A 16,320-nucleotide genomic window follows, 5' to 3' on the forward strand; every position below is an offset into this window, starting at 1 on the left:
TGGGGAGAGCAGACGAGAGGTGGTGACAAAGAAGAAAGCCCTTTGAATAAGACCGTTAATCTGCATTATATTTTCATTAATAAATAGGTTCTCTTTAATAACACTGAACATTTCACAGACTCCCCCGCCCCCCCCTTATTTTCTTTCTTTCAACACACACATAAGATCAATAGAAGGTCATTCTCTCCTCCCACCCCTAGCTTTATCTCCACAAGGAAGGATCCCTGGGCACCTAGATACAGAGAGGGGTTCATGTGTTGGCATAGAGGGAGAAAGGAGTGACGCTTGCACTTAGTCCGCATCCGACAGGCAATTGACAAGCAGCAGATGGATGTGATGACCTAGGGCCAAAGGAAGATATTAATTGTGCATCGGCGAGGCAGGATAGTGGTGGTGGCGATTCTTTTTCAGTTCCTTCTAATATGCACAATAGTCCCCAGAGCTGCTACGGTCCAAGATGTTGCTGTGCCAAGCCCCAAGACCTTGCAGAGCAGGCAAGCCTTGCGCCAATCTTCATTCAAGCCGTCCAGCCACGTTTTGCTGTTTCCCCCTCCTCCTTGGATAGCAGGTCTGCTCAAAACGGGAAGAGAGGGAAACTGGATCCTTCTTTAACTTTCCAGCTCTGGCTTGGAAAAGGCAATCCACTCCCTGAATCCCACCCTGGAAGGGCCACCTGGAGGCCCAGAGTCCACAGCAGTTCCATCACCACCCTCTGCAGCCGGCCCTTCACATGACAGAACAACTTTTTGCTTTCTCCTTCTTAAAAGTGGAAGAAATGAGCTCCGATCGGCTGGGAAGACGGAGAAGTCTCTTGGGAAAACTTCGGGCAGGGCTCTTGGGGGGCCCTGGGAGGCCAGGCTTGGTGAGGCAGAGGGACGCCACTGTCCGGAAGATGCTGTGGACGCTCTTCTCTGATGTGAAGGCAGAGCATTCCAGGTAACTTTCTGCTCCCAGCTGCTTGGCTACAGAACATGGGACCTTTCCTTTCCTCCGTAATCCTGAGGGAAATCCCGACAACGTCTTATAGGTAGCCAGAGTGCCATCCCAGAAGTCCCCGGCATCTGGTTATTCCCCAGGGGTACTCCTGAAAATAGGAGTAGGAAGACCTCGACTGGTTCATTTTACTGGAAAACGAAAGATACTTTCTCGTAAAAAGAGTGAGCTAGCCCCCGTCTTTTAAAGTTCCTTTCACAAAGAAGAGAACAGTAGCCGCAAATGCTGATGCAATGCAGTTTAGAATAGAAATCTAGGGTCCTCTAGGATTTTAGACTCCAGTTCTCAGAATAGCAATAGCACTTAGATTTATAGACCGCTTCACAGTGCTTTACAGCCCTCTCTAAGCAGTTTGCAGAATCAGCATATTGCCCCCAACAATCTGGATCCTCATTTTACCGACCTCAGAAGAACAGAAGGCTGAGTCAACCTTGAGCCAGCCAGTGAGCAGAATTAACCTGCAATACTGCATTCTAACCGCTGCCCTGCCATGGCTCTTAGTTTTCAGTTTTCCTGATTAATTTTAGTAAAACTACCGGTCCAAAACCATTTAGAGCAGGGGTAGGCAACCTTGGCTCTTTTCTGACTCGTGTACTTCAACTCCCAGAATTCCTGAGCCAGCGTGGCTCAGCTTGAAAACTTCTCCCTTTCCCCTCAGCATGGCTGGCTCAGGAATTCTGGGAGCTGAAGTCCACAAGTCATAAAAGAGCCAAGGTTGCCTATCCCTGATTTAGAGTATAACCATGTTTCTACGTCTGGCCTAGAATCATCATCACTGGACTAATTTTATGGATTTAGATTTTACATGGCAACCCATCTCAAGTATGTGACTTTGCCAACAGTGTGTTTGCAGGAATTGCGATCCAGCAGAGGTCTTATATTCTTATAGAAGTAATGCTTCATTCCAGGCAGTTTCAACAACACAGCAATACTTGAAGGTGAAAGATGACAAGCTCATTAGCATATGCAAGTCTAAGTCTAGCATTCCTGATACTATTTTAATCATTTTAGGAAAAAGAAAAAAAAGGTAAACTAGAGCAAGTTTGAAAATGAGGAAGCCTGATACTCCAGGAAGGGCCTGGGCTGAAAGAATGAATTGCAATAGATATCCAGACCCAGCATCAGCATCCTGCATTTCCTCACCTGTTCATAAGAGACTGGGGCTTGCTTTTGGTGGGACAATTCCATCAGGGTGCTGAAGTCGGTACGCAGGTCTGTCTTGCATCCTATCAGCAGCACACGGGTATTGTGACAATAGTCCAAGATTTCAGTCTTCCACTGGAAAGAAAGAGCACAGTGAAGAAACGTTAAAGTCATTTAATACAAGTCTTAAAAGCACATCTTGGTAGAGAAACTGCCCTACTTCATCACTGCAATGTCCTTCTATCCAGGCCCAGTTTTTAAAAAATACATCATAAAGCAAAGTAATTAAACAATTGGGTGCCGCCATTTTCCTTTTTGCCACAATGAATGCAGGCTTTTTAAAATATCAAATGTCCTATGTGAAATATTAAGATCTTTTCAAATGTACACAGAAGAAATCACTATAGCTTCTTTGATCTCAACAATTCTAATTCTGAACTGAGTTGCACCGAACAGAAAACCCATTCTTCTAAAATTAGGGAAAGAAACTTACGGGGTGACATTTCTTACAAATGTGGCATTGTCCATGAGGTGGAGTTTGGATCAAAAAGCTGGCATTATGGTACAAGATGTGAATTTGATTAAACAGATTAGAGACCAATCTCAAGCTCATATAAAAAGAATTTATGGAGTATTGGTTGAAATGGACTCGGAAACAGAATTGGTAAAGGATTGTATGATAAAATGGGCTCAAAATATAGAAGAGCCGATCTCATTGNACCCTGGAAAGGAAAGGAGGCATTAGGACTCCCTTTAGGGCTGTTGCAGAATATCCATCGGTCTCACGGTAGGGTCTTCAGGGGCCGTAGACCAATAAGGGGTCCCCATGAGGACTTTTATCCTCATCCTTCTGGAGCTGACCAAGTAAAATGACCTTTTGCTTTCTATGAAAGAGCATTTTTCTCACTCGATCGGGGGTCTTTTAAAGTTCCTTTCACAAAGAAGAGAACAGTAGCCGCAAATGCTGATGCAATGCAGTTTAGAATAGAAATCTAGGGTCCTCTAGGATTTTAGACTCCAGTTCTCAGAATAGCAATAGCACTTAGATTTATAGACCGCTTCACAGTGCTTTACAGCCCTCTCTAAGCAGTTTGCAGAATCAGCATATTGACCCCAACAATCTGGATCCTCATTTTACCAACCTCAGAAGGACAGAAGGCTGAGTCAACCTTGAGCCAGCCAGTGAGCAGAATTAACCTGCAATACTGCATTCTAACCGCTGCCCTGCCATGGCTCTTAGTTTTCAGTTTTCCTGATTAATTTTAGTAAAACTACCGGTCCAAAACCATTTAGAGCAGGGGTAGGCAACCTTGGCTCTTTTCTGACTCGTGTACTTCAACTCCCAGAATTCCTGAGCCAGCATGGCTCAGCTTGGAAACTTCTCCCTTTCCCCTCAGCATGGCTGGCTCAGGAATTCTGGGAGTTGAAGTCCACAAGTCATAAAAGAGCCAAGGTTGCCTATCCCTGATTTAGAGTATAACCATGTTTCTACCTCTGGCCTAGAATCATCATCACTGGACTAATTTTATGGATTTAGATTTTACATGGCAACCCATCTCAAGTATGTGACTTTGACAACAGTGTGTTTGCAGGAATTGCGATCCAGCAGAGGTCTTACATTCTTATAGAAGTAATGCTTCATTCCAGGCAGTTTCAACAACACAGCAATACTTGAAGGTGAAAGATGACAAGCTCATTAGCATATGCAAGTCTAAGTCTAGCATTCCTGATACTATTTTAATCATTTTAGGAAAAAGAAAAAAAAGGTAAACTAGAGCAAGTTTGAAAATGAGGAAGCCTGATACGCCAGGAAGGGCCTGGGTTGAAAGAATGAATTGCAATAGATATCCAGACCCAGCATCAGCATCCTGCATTTCCTCACCTGTTCATAAGAGACTGGGGCTTGCTTTTGGTGGGACAATTCCATCAGGGTGCTGAAGTCGGTACGCAGGTCTGTCTTGCATCCTATCAGCAGCACACGGGTATTGTGACAATAGTCCAAGATTTCAGTCTTCCACTGGAAAGAAAGAGCACAGTGAAGAAACGTTAAAGTCATTTAATACAAGTCTTAAAAGCATATCTTGGTAGAGAAACTGCCCTACTTCATCATTGCAATGTCCTTCTATCCAGGCCCAGTTTTTAAAAAATACATCATAAAGCAAAGTAATTAAACAATTGGGTGCCGCCATTTTCCTTTTTGCCACAATGAATGCAGGCTTTTTAAAATATCAAATGTCCTATGTGAAATATTAAGATCCTTTCAAATGTACACAGAAGAAATCACTATAGCTTCCTTGATCTCAACAGTTCTAATTCTGAACTGAGTTGCACTGAACAGAAAACGCATTCTTCTAAAATTAGGGAAAGAAACTTACGGGGTGACATTTCTTACAAATGTGGCATTGAAAGTACCTAGTAGGAAAACCTCAGAGTCTGAAACTTAGTTGTGATATTGTTTACAGTGAGGCACATTAAAAAAAAAGTGTAGAATTTTCTTCTCAAAATATGACAAGCGGTTCTTCCTGCAATCCTTTTAGAGGCCTACATACAAGTTCCAGAGTGTTCAAAATGCTTGCTACCACAATGAAATTTATTCTGTGGCAAAAAAAGCAAAATGGCGCCATACAAAGTGAGCACTTATATGAACTGTATTTAAAACTACTGTATGTAAATTACATTTGAAGTAGGGTTTTAAAAACTGTAGCTACTTCTTTGTCCTGGTCCGTCCTACATTTGACGATGTAGCTTCTCCTCCTCAGCGCCTCAAAGTCACTAATATTTCCCTTACCTTCTTCAATGCACTATCCATGGTCTCGGGGCGACTAACATCAAAGCAGAGCAGGACAGCATCTGAGTCACTGTAGCATAGGGGGCGCACGTTGTCATAGTATGGGGATCCTATGAGAAGCAGCAAGAAAAGCCATGAAGCGACTCAACACATCCTCTCTTCCCCTTTGCCAATATCGTTGAGAAAAAAAGTTGCTTGCTCTAATGCCAGATGATAGAACTGCCCAATGCACCGCCAGGTTTTGTGCTTTTAACACCCCCCCCCCCCCCAAAAAAGGACTAACATGAAAAAGTAACAGGAATCAAATCTGCAGGGCTTTGCTTACTCATTCCCATCCTTAATATCCTCAGGAAATAATTTGACCATGTTTTACATAACAAAGGCCATTTCCTCTTTTCACACCTGTCATGTAAGCAATACTGAATGTGAAAAAGGGGTACAGGCTTTTCCATTTATAGAGATTTATGAGGAGGGTATGCAGCTTACGGGGAAGAATGGAGTTGCCTAGTAACATTTCTCATTAAACATGGAGAAAAATTGAGTTGTGTGTGTTCCAGGCATGCCATGCATGCAGGAACATAGAATGGACTACGGCAATGTATTATTGGATGGCTGCAAAGTGGGGGAGAGGAGATGAATAATATACACAGGCTATTCTCTCCCCCCCCCCCAGGAACCGCAGCATCCAAAATGTTTCTGCAGCCCAGACACTTCGTGCCTAGAATAGCAATCAGCCCCTGGTTCCCTGCACCAGCACGATCACCATGGCAACAAGGGGATCCAAATAGCCAGGGTCCCCCACTTACAGTCCCCTTCAAAAGAGGGGATGATGCCCATTCCTAGTTGCTAGGAGAACTCTTTACTTGGCACCTCCTCCACCACCCGTACAATACTTTCAAGAGCCCCTTATTGTAAAGGATTGCTTTCCCCTCTTGATTTCTCTTGCAGAATCCATTGAACCCCCTTGCCCCGGGATTCTTCCTCAATGTGCCTAAACAATGGGAAAATCAACTTCCCCCCTCCCAAATTCCAGGAGAGAAGAAATGAAGGGATGGAGAAAATAGATGGGAGGGGGCTCAGCAGCCTTCACAGGATTTATCAGAAGGACTGGGGAAAAAGCAGGTGTGAGCGGTAGAAGGGGTGGGACTGCTGCATTTTTACTTAAAGCCTGGGATACCAGAACATCTTATTTAAGGAGCTAGAGAAAGTCTTTAGCCAAGGTTTGAAATCTCAAAATAAATGTTTAGAGCCACTTCCCTGGGGTATTTGGTCAAGACGCAAGCCCTAAAAATCTTACTCTTACCAATCTCTTCTAGTCCCCCATCACACCCACACCCCAATACAAACCCTTGAGGCAGATTTGTTTCTGCATATATATGCAAAAATGTCTCCTGCCATTCCAAGACTGCAACACTACAATGTGCAAAACACATTCTTTCTTTGTGCTAAAGCTTTGAAATACACATATACATTCTGACTTGCCTCAAAACTACCTACAGCCAGGCCATGTATTGTTCCTTCCTAGTTATGACAGAAAGTATCTTCTACCTGCAGTATAGTCTTCATGACCTCAAAACTAAATAGACTATAAAGTCTTCTACCTCCCCTACCTCCATTGGAAACAGACAAGATCTCCTTCTCATTTCATTCACCAAGCAGTATCCATAGCAAATGATTTTCAATATTGATATCTCTTGGCCAGCTAACAGGTTCTACACAAGCTAGTCATTCAGTTACACCACTCCATTGCAGCATGAGGAGAGGATGTTGGTTGGTCCAGAGCAGCAGACAAGCACAGAAGGAAAGAGATGCCTTACCAGATGTGTCCCACAGACTGAGCTCCACCCGTTGCTCCTCCGTTTCCAGGCATGCTGTGTAGTTCTCAAAAACAGTGGGCACATAGGTCTAGAATAAAGGGAAGATAGAGAAGAGTCACCGGGTGAACTCAGCAGTGTTTATATTGCATGTGCGTTTGTTGGAACAAGAAGGGGGCTTTGCCAAAATGGCTTTCCTAGCCCCAAAAGGGAATACATGAGCAGAAACGGAGATGGGGGTCAGCTCCTGCGCAGGACTTGCACACAGCCCGAAATCATAATTACCATCAAGCAGCTGCAGAGATAATCGGTGAATAGCTCTGCAACTCAAGCCGATTGCAAGAAAGGGAGGGAATGCCGACAGGCTGAAAACATGAAATGGCAGCAGCCCGCAACCGCCCCGAAAGCAACAGAGACCCTTCGCGCGCAAAGTACTCCAAGGCAAGCTACAAAGGGGCGCGAAATCTGCGCAGAGGCGGAAAGCGATGCTTTGCAACAGACTGGGGGGGTTAGGTAAGACCAGAGAAGGGCTACAAGCCACGTGATGCCATCTGAGCAAAGTTGATCTCCTGGCCGGAGGGAAAACCGCATGGCAAGAAGCCCCTCCGAGGTACCCCGCATGAGGATCGGGTCCAATTCCCCGTGAAACGAGGAGAGAGGCAAAAGAGAGCGCGGATGCCAAAGCCGCTGGGAAGCGCAAGAGAACTCTTCCGCCCTCCCGCAATCGCAGAGGAGCCCGGCTTTTTCCTCTTACCTCCGGGTAGCAGTCTTTGGCCAGCACCTGAAGCATGGCCGTCTTGCCGCAATGTACATCCCCCACCAGAACCAACTTGCACCGGGCCACTACTGGCTGAGGAGTCCTTCTCTCCCTCATGGCGATGGTAAACGAAGCGGGCGGCGGCAGCTACAACACCAGCGCTCACGACTTGCAGCAAAATCCCAGCGTCCCCACCCGCCGGCTCAATTAATACAGCGGGCGGGCAGAGAGTCCTTATAGGGAAGGTGGGTAGCCAATGAAACATAGAGTTGGGCACCGATCAGCCAATCAGAAGAAGCTGGCCCAATGACCAGCAATTCGAGGGGGAAGCTGAGTCAGAATATTTTTCCCCCACCTCCGTCCTTACCTGGTCCGGTCATCTTTGCCAAGGGAGTCAATCATCAGCTAAGAGGCGACGTATCACTGATAAGGGCTTCCCCGTGTTTGTCTTTCCATAGAATACGCAGAATTATAGTCGTCCCTCCGTCCGTGACAATAGGTCGATTCTTTCAATAAAGCAATGGGTGACTAAGACTTCTTCCCGCTCCCTCCAGGCCTAGGCAGGAGGAAGAAGAGCCTTGGAAAACCTTTCAGAAACACCTGGACGGAATACAGGCTCTTCGGCATACCCTTGAGAGCCTGCCCTCGTGTTTTCGCTTGATCTATTTCTAACGAACGCAGGGTGGGGGGTGTTCCAGACCAAACACAGTCCATTCGGATGGTCTGCAACACGTGGCCCCCAAGTAAGGTAAGGCATGGGAGGAGGACCACCTGTCCTGTTTTGGGGGTCACCGAAGGCTGCCGTGAACATGCACTGCCCCCCTCCTTTTTTCATGGGCGTCTGAATAGTCAGGACTCTCTGACTCTGCAAAAGTGACTCCCGGCTCCCAACTTATTTTGCAAACTAGGCCAGATCTGGCAGCAGATCTCCAAGTTATTAGGGCTGGGAAGGATGGCAAGGTAACTTTGCTGGGGGGGGGGGGAGAGCAGCTCTTTGGGCACTAGGTCTCCTATCCAGAGATCTTCCACAGTTGGAGAACTGTTGGGGGAAGGGAAGTGGGAGGGAAGCAGCTTGTTAGTGCCACCCTCCAGGGTGCAACTGCTTCCTGTTTCAAAGGTTTGGGTGAGGCCATTTTTTGACATGTGTCCACTGAGGACAGCTGAATATATGTTTCACTATGTGTCCAATGCTCTTCAATCCAACTGACACCCAAGATATATGCTTTTCCTCTATCCTTCCCCTCTCTTGCACACCCTGGCAAGAGAAGTGAGAAAGGGGAGAGAGAGATGCATCAAGGATAAGATCCTTTGGTGCCAGTTCTCTGATCCTACAGAGCAGTGTTTTTCAAATAGGGAATTCTGGGACTTTGTATTGTAAGTGTGATAAAAAAAACCAAGTAGTTTGGCACAAATTAAGCTGTAGAATTTCAGATCCTTTTTTATTACTCAGACATCTGAGATTCAGTTAGTCTGCAGATCATGTGTATTAACACCAAATCTTCTCATGTACTGGAGAACAAATGACATTTTTGCTTTTGTATTCTCAAGTTTGACAATGTCTTGATTCTGAATGGCATATTCACATTTCTGTTGTTTTGCTTTCATAATACTCCCATAAGGAAAATTATTAGCTGAGAGTTACTGGTTACCTGAAGTACATTATTGAATTTAATTCAGGCCTCTTAAATCTAAATGCAACAAGTTCACTGCAACAAGCAAGTCAAAATCTGAGCAGGTTTGTGAAAAAGGTGCTTGGATCAAATTCCACTTGTTAGAAACCAAGATATATTGCTTGGTTCTTAAAGCTGAATCATAGGCACAGGCCATGTTGCACAGTGCTGACCTAATCCAGTGATAAACCAGCAGCCTCTGACGTATTATGGCTAGGCAGAACTGTCTGAGAATAATATCCCACTTCCAGAGAATTGTATCCCCACACACAATGGGTGTCCATGCACATCCTGTCAACAATAAGGACTATGGGTAAAAGCTGTGCATTTACTAAAGCTAAGAACCACAGTTCTCTTTCAGTTCCCAAGTTGGATAGCAAGTGTGTATCCTGTTTCATTATGAACCACGTAATAGCCTGGCCTTCCTCTTCATCCATGTGAATGCTACTAATGTGTGGAGAACATGAGTTCTTCCAGAAATCTGCCATAACCTTCTGTATTAGGATGTAGCTGAAGGTCAAATATGTATAAGAGACAGCGCATGGCTTTGTTACCTAGTTGAAAGCAAAGAGTAGGAGGTACTCAACATTCTCTGAGGAAGCAAGGTAAACTAGTAGGCAATAGCAGTAATAAATAACATGGTTCAATATTACCTTGGTTTCTGGACTCTGATCCTCTGCTAATGCTGAAATTTGAGTAGACAATCCTCACACTTCTTCAAATATAGTTTGGAGGTAGGGATCGATGAGATTTCAGCTATGAATCTCTTTGGGAACAAATTTCGGTTGTGTACTGCCAGAAAGTCCATGAGAGAATTCATGGTGGCTGTAATATTACTCAACTAGCATTTATTTTTCCTTGAGATGAAATCTGTCATGAACTCCACTTTCTAAGCTATTCTAAATTGTTCCAATAACTGGATAAGGGTTGTCAGTGGGGACTTCGTATGCCAGTGTAGTTTTCTGCTGACTGCAAGGTAATAGATGCTATTTCAGCTCAAGAGTGGGGGAAAGTCTTTTGTGTCAAATGACTGCAGTCTTCTGTCTTCCTTCCTAGATGCTGTGTAACAGCCTACAGCTTGTAATGTCTACGGTAGTATCAAAATAATGGGGAAAAGAATACTTGAATACCAGTGCAGTGAGGTTAGCAGCTTCAGCCTGTCTCATTCATGGACTGGGGATGAGATAAAGGGAACTTCATGGGGAATGGCAGAGGAAAGATATGGCTTCAGCATGGTTGTGCCATAATTATGTGTAAGGGGGAAAGGCGTAAAGGTTGATGTTGGAGGATGGAATTCAGTGAGTCTAAATAGGAATCTACTGGCCAATCTCTGCTTTAAAAATATAGGGGTAATCCTCGACTTACAACCACAATTGAACCCAAAATTTGTTTTGGGTTCAGTTTTGTTATTTGTTGTTTCAAATTTGTTGTTAAGTGAGATATTTGTTAAGTGAGTTTTGCCTCATTTTACGACCTTTCTTGTTCAGTGAATCACTGCAGTTATTAAGTTAGTAACACGGTTGTTAAGTGAATTTGGCTTCCCCGTTGACTTTGCTTGTCAGAAGGTCTCAAAAGGAGGTCACAGCATCCCGGGATGCTGTGACCGTCATAAATGTGACTCAGTTGTTAAGTGTCTGAATTTTGATCATGTGACCATGGTCTACAATGGTCCTAAGTGTGCAAACGGCCATAAGTCACTTTTTTCACTGCCGTTGTACTGAACTGTACTCAACGGTCACTAAAAGAGCTGCTGTAAGTCGAGGACTACCTGTACAAAAGAAATAAGGCAAAGAGGAATAATTGTAATGGTTACTAAGCCCTGGCTGCCAGTTCCTTAACATTAGTTTTGATTTAAAATTATAGCTTGCTTTTTCTGTTCTCCAAGCAGACACAGTTAGACATGAATAAAATATAGCAGGATGGGAGTTTTAAAATAAAATCAGGAAGTGTTTCAAGTCTTCATTCAAACATGACCCAGCCACCAAAGTTTGGAGGAAACCTCTAATGGAATATAACAAGATGGATTTGGGAGGGGCAGAATACAGTGGAAGGACACACCATTGCCCTCTTTCCAGCTAACAGCGAGGCAGATCCTGGCAGCCTCTTTTTCTCTCTCTGCCATTTCTTCATCTCATCCTCAACCCATATCTGAGGCAACTTTTTAATTCTTCTAGTGTTAAAGCTGTCTTTTCTTCCTTAAGAAGGCGACAACCCATCTAGTTTTAACAAGAGTGTGTTCCAATGTTTCACTGACCATTCTTGTCAATGCAAAGACGAATGATGTTTGGGGGAGGGAGATCAACCTAGCATGTACTGTATTGGCACATTAGGGTGATGCTTGTATATCTCCCCATGTCTGATAAATGTTCTTAAGGGCCAGGGCCAGCCTCTCACTTTTGCATGGGGGGAGTAGTTGAGACCAGTATATTTTCATGTTATTAGTTGCTGGCCTTGCTGGATCTATCCCCTAAACCAGGGCAGGATAGGAATTGGCACTGGGGCAATAATTTTATGATGATATAGTTTTCTGTCAGGGCTAAGAAAGATTGGGACCACATTAACTTGGCAGGGGTAAAGGCTCTCGCTGTAGAGTTCAAGGGCAACAGGATTAACTCCAGTCAACAAGCATGACAGGAAATTCCCTGTAGTTCTTCTGAAATGATTTGGGAAGTTCCCAAAATACGATAGCTTATAATGGAAAGTAACGTGGAATTAACAGACTTGTTTTTGCATGCATGCCTAGATCAAGGAAGTGTGAAATCTTCTGCTTTCTATTTTAAGGGTTGATTCACAGCCTGCCCGTAATTAGCCATTTTAGACAATTCACATCAGTTTGTAGACTTGCTGCAAATACGGTATGTCCGAGAATTGTGAGATGGGAATTAAACAGTCTTATCCTAAAGTGTGCATAGACAGTGTAGCTTGTCAAAAACTTTTATTTTGTGGCACAAGGAAGAAAATGAGGCACTGAACTATGAAGGTACCTTTTTAAATGCCATAAATCAGGGGTGTCAAACTTGCAACGTCATGTGACGTGTCGTGACGTATCGCGACTTTTTTCCCATTGCCGGCAATGGGGTGGGCGCGGTTTTGCTATGATGCATCCGGCCTGCGGGCCGGCAGTTTGATACCCCTGCCATAGATTATTATAAATTACACTTCCTGTTTTATAACATATTGGCTCCATTTTGAAAGCCAAGACTTGAAACTTGGAATCCTAGTAGTCTTGTTTTTGTAAATGGGACCAGCCCTTCTCCAGGTTGAACACATCCACAGTGACAGTCACTGGCTTCAGAACGGGGGCAGTCACTAGCGGCTTTTGGACTTGATTGTTTCCTCACGTATATCTAGCGTAGTCATGAATAGGCTTTTTATTCTTATTGAACACCTGTGTATACTTTTTAACTTCTCCATCTTTAGTCTATGTCAGGGGTAGGGAACCTTGGCTCTTTTATGACTTGTGGACTTCAACTCCCAGAATTCCTGAGTCAGCATGGCTGGTTCAGGAATTCTGGGTATTGAAGTCCACAAGTCATAAAAGAGCCAAGGTTCCCTACCCCTGGTCTATGTATATTTTAATAAACTAAGGGTGCAGCTGGGTGATTACAGGTAGTCCTCAACTTATGACCACAACCGAACCCAAAATTTCTGTTGCTAAGCGAGACATTAGTTAAGTGTGTTTTACCCCATTTTCTTGCCACAGTTGTTAAATGAACCATTGCTTCTCCATTGACTTTGCTTGTCAGAAGGCTGAAAAGGTGATCACATGACCCCAGAACACTGCAACCATCATAAATAGAGTCAGTTGCTAAGCATCTGAAGTTTGATCATGTAACCGTGGGGACACTGCAACTGTCATAAGTGTAAAAAACAGTCATGTCACTTTTTCAGTGCTGTTGTAACTTTGAAAGGTCACTAAATAAACTGTTGTAAATCGAGGACTACCTGTAATGCCCTGCCCTCTACTTGGATGCATGCAATTCTTGCAATATACTTTAAAAGGGGATAGGGGTTTGATTACCTGTGGACACCCCTGCCATTTTGTCATTTCAGATGCCCCTGCTTTGGGCCTCCCTCAGTTGGTTCAATATATCTGTATTTTTGTTTAGAATGCTGATTTTGGGGGAGCAGGAATATACACTTTAAGCAATGGTGGGATTACAATATGTGAACAACTGGTTCTCTGTGTAGATGCTGCTTCGGGAAGTCCATTCTGGGCCTGGGCAACAAAAAATTAGCTACAGGTTCTGCTGAAGTGGTGCAAACTGGCTGAATTCCACCACTGACTTTAAGTGCACATTTCCTTTGATGTTTGAACTCCTCCTTAAAGTTATTTGCATAAATAACAAATAAAATATTTGCATACATAACAAATTGAGAACTTCAACACAACATTTTTTTCAGCCATTTTATCATTTTGATGCCTAAGTTGCAGGCATGAGTTTTTGCTATATACGTTGGATTTATGCTGGAAATGAACAGAGTAGATTGCTCTTCTGGGGTCCATCCAGCTAGCCCAGCTATGGTCCTTTTCAAGAAATTCCATTTCTCTTACCCTATTGTTCATTTTATCAACAGTCAGGTGATGTTCAGCTACCAATGACTTGTTTATTAATAGTGTCCATAGGCTTCTCCAATCTGTATGGATGTTAGGTAAGTAACAGTTCCAATACACAATACATTAAAAACCATAAAAATGAATTAAATATGATGGTTGCCCAAATATAACTAGGGGCTGAAAGCACACTGAAATAATATTCATTTATTTACTTTCAAAGAGTTTGGGACATTCATACATAATTCAAGAGAAATAATGTTTGGTAAAGCACAGGCTACCCCTGAAAAGGCTTATCACCTGCTCCACCACCCATGTGGCTCAATAATAACTGTTTTTTTAAATGTCTCTCCCTCCCTCCCTCCCTCCCTCCCTCTCTCTCCCTCTGTGTGTGTTTGTATCTGCACTTCTGCAAATCCTTTTCAGAAGTATCTTGCTTCCTTGCTGTTAGATCTAATCCTGAGTGTAGGTTTTTCAAATTCATCTATTATTCAGTGACAAAAAAAGAATTCAGTATTTTTGGAAATCCTATCAGTGGTTACTCCCATTCTAGAAAAAAAATAATCTTGAAATCCATTACATTTAGTAATTCTTATCCACCCTCTCTTCTTTCCTTCCTTCCTCTTTATCTTACTGGCCCAAATTCAAATTCTTCCCAAGACTTAAGATAAGAACATCATTGCTTCCAGTAATATTATTGTAGCCACTTTTTTTTTGAAAGTATTTTTTTGAAAATATGGCTCTTAGATGTGCTTTTCAATATAGGATTCCCTGTCAGTGTCTTGCCAAAAATGATCATTGCAACTTCCATTGGACTCCTACGTTTCAATAGCAGGGTCAACAGTGGACTTCTCTCAACCCTCTAACTTTGGCCCAAACATGTCCCACTATTTATTTTTAAATGCAATATTTTTATAATGTTGCTTCTTCTTCATTCACAGCCCACAAGGGAGGCATCTTATAGTCTTTTGCTTGTTCCATGCTTAATGTAGTGCTTTATCTTTCCTGCCTAGACAGATTTTGTTGTAGACCCAATCAAGTACACTTCATTGACAATGTAATTGCTGAACAGATCCCTATTGGGATCTGCTTGGCATCGATTGGACACCTCCTCCCTTCCAGTTGATGGATCTTGCCCTCCATTCTCATTTTGGCTTTGGCTGCAAGACAGACCAGACCCCTGTCCTCTGCAAAAGCATTTGCCCATGTAAAGTCTGATACTTTCTGAAGCCCTCAGCAGCTAATAATTCAGGTTCCTTATATATGTGGGCTTGGTGTTCTTTTGAAAGAATACCGGGACTGTTTTTTAAAATGTTTTCTTGAGAGTGCTAATTTAATGTTGCTAAGAAGGGAGATTTAAAGTGGAAGTCAAATTCGGCCAGCTGTGGGTTGCTGGTTTTGGTCACCAACGAGAGCATTACAGGCTCCTTACTGCCTCTGTTTTGTGTGGCCATACTTTTTAGGGTCAACATTTTTTTATAATTCTTATTATTTTGCTTATTCCACAGGGTATTTCTAGGTGCTAGTGGTCATGGCCACTCCCTGCCAGCTCTGATAATTCTTGGCAGGCATGGTAGAGGATGGAAGTGGCTTGTTATCAAACAGCTGCTCCCTCTTCATCCTGTACCACTCTTCCGTGTCTCTTGACCTGCCTAATGGGTCAGAGGTACAACGGAAGGGTAAGGAATGAAACAAGGAGAGCTCTCCATGAAAGTCATCGTGACTACAACACTTTCATAAGAGGTTGGAAAGGAAAAGTGTGGCAGCTGAATTTGAATTGAGTCATGCAGTGCAATACAAGTTACTAGAGGGAAGGCTAACCGGTTGGAAAAGAAAGGAGTTAGCAATCTATGGCAAAACATACTCCTGGATGCACTTGTCCTCCACATAGGGAAAAAGAATGAAAACCAGTGAACTGAAAGAAGTTGGGTTTTGATTGCTTAAATTACAAGCAGTCCTTGACTTACGACCACAACTGAGCCCAAAATGTTTGTTGCTAAATGAAATGTTTGTTAAGTGAATTTTGCTCCATTTTATGACCTTTCTTGCCACGGTTGTTAAGTAAATTGCTGCAGCTGTTAAATTAGTGGCATGGTTGATAATAATAATAATAATAATAATAATAATAATAATAATAATAATAATAATAATAATAATAATAATAATGATAAAGTTGGAAGGGACCTTGGAGGTCATCTAGTCCAACCCCCTGCTCAGGCAGGAAACCCTACACCATTTCAGACAAATGGCTGTCCAGTTTCTTCTTAAATATTTCCAGTGTTGGCGCATTCACCGCTTCTGGAGGCAGGTTGTTCCACTGGTTAATTGTTCTAACTGTCAGGAAGTTTCTCCTTAGTTCTAGGTTGCTTCTCTCTTTGGTTAGTTTCCATCCATTGCTTCTTGCCTTCAGGTGCTTTGGAGAATAGCTTGACTCCCTCTTCTTTGTGGCAGCCCCTGAGATATTGGAACACTGCTATCATGTCCCCCCTCGTCCTTCTCTTCGTTAAACTAGACATACCCAATTCCAGCAACCGTTCCTTATATGTTTTAGCCTCCAGTCCCCTAATCATCTTTGTTGCTCTTCTCTGTACTCTTTCTAG

The 16,320-nt window shown here is 43.2% G+C and overlaps 1 protein-coding gene across 1 annotated transcript; it reads right to left on the reverse strand.

Moving 5' to 3' along the window:
* Window positions 1–565: 565 nt before the first annotated feature.
* On the reverse strand, window positions 566–7,612 carry RND1 (Rho family GTPase 1). Its single transcript, XM_015813966.1, has 5 exons — window positions 7,493–7,612; window positions 6,742–6,829; window positions 4,925–5,034; window positions 4,019–4,153; window positions 566–978 (listed from the first exon to the last, which is right to left on the reverse strand). Exons 1-5 carry the CDS (start codon window positions 7,610–7,612, stop codon window positions 727–729), a joined length of 705 nt encoding a protein of 234 aa, XP_015669452.1. The 3' UTR covers window positions 566–726.
* Between the last annotated feature and the right edge of the window lie 8,708 nt (window positions 7,613–16,320).

This window comes from Protobothrops mucrosquamatus, unplaced genomic scaffold, assembly GCF_001527695.2.
Source record: "Protobothrops mucrosquamatus isolate PMUCROS unplaced genomic scaffold, P.Mucros_1.0 scaffold_76, whole genome shotgun sequence".
NCBI lineage: Eukaryota > Metazoa > Chordata > Lepidosauria > Squamata > Viperidae > Protobothrops > Protobothrops mucrosquamatus.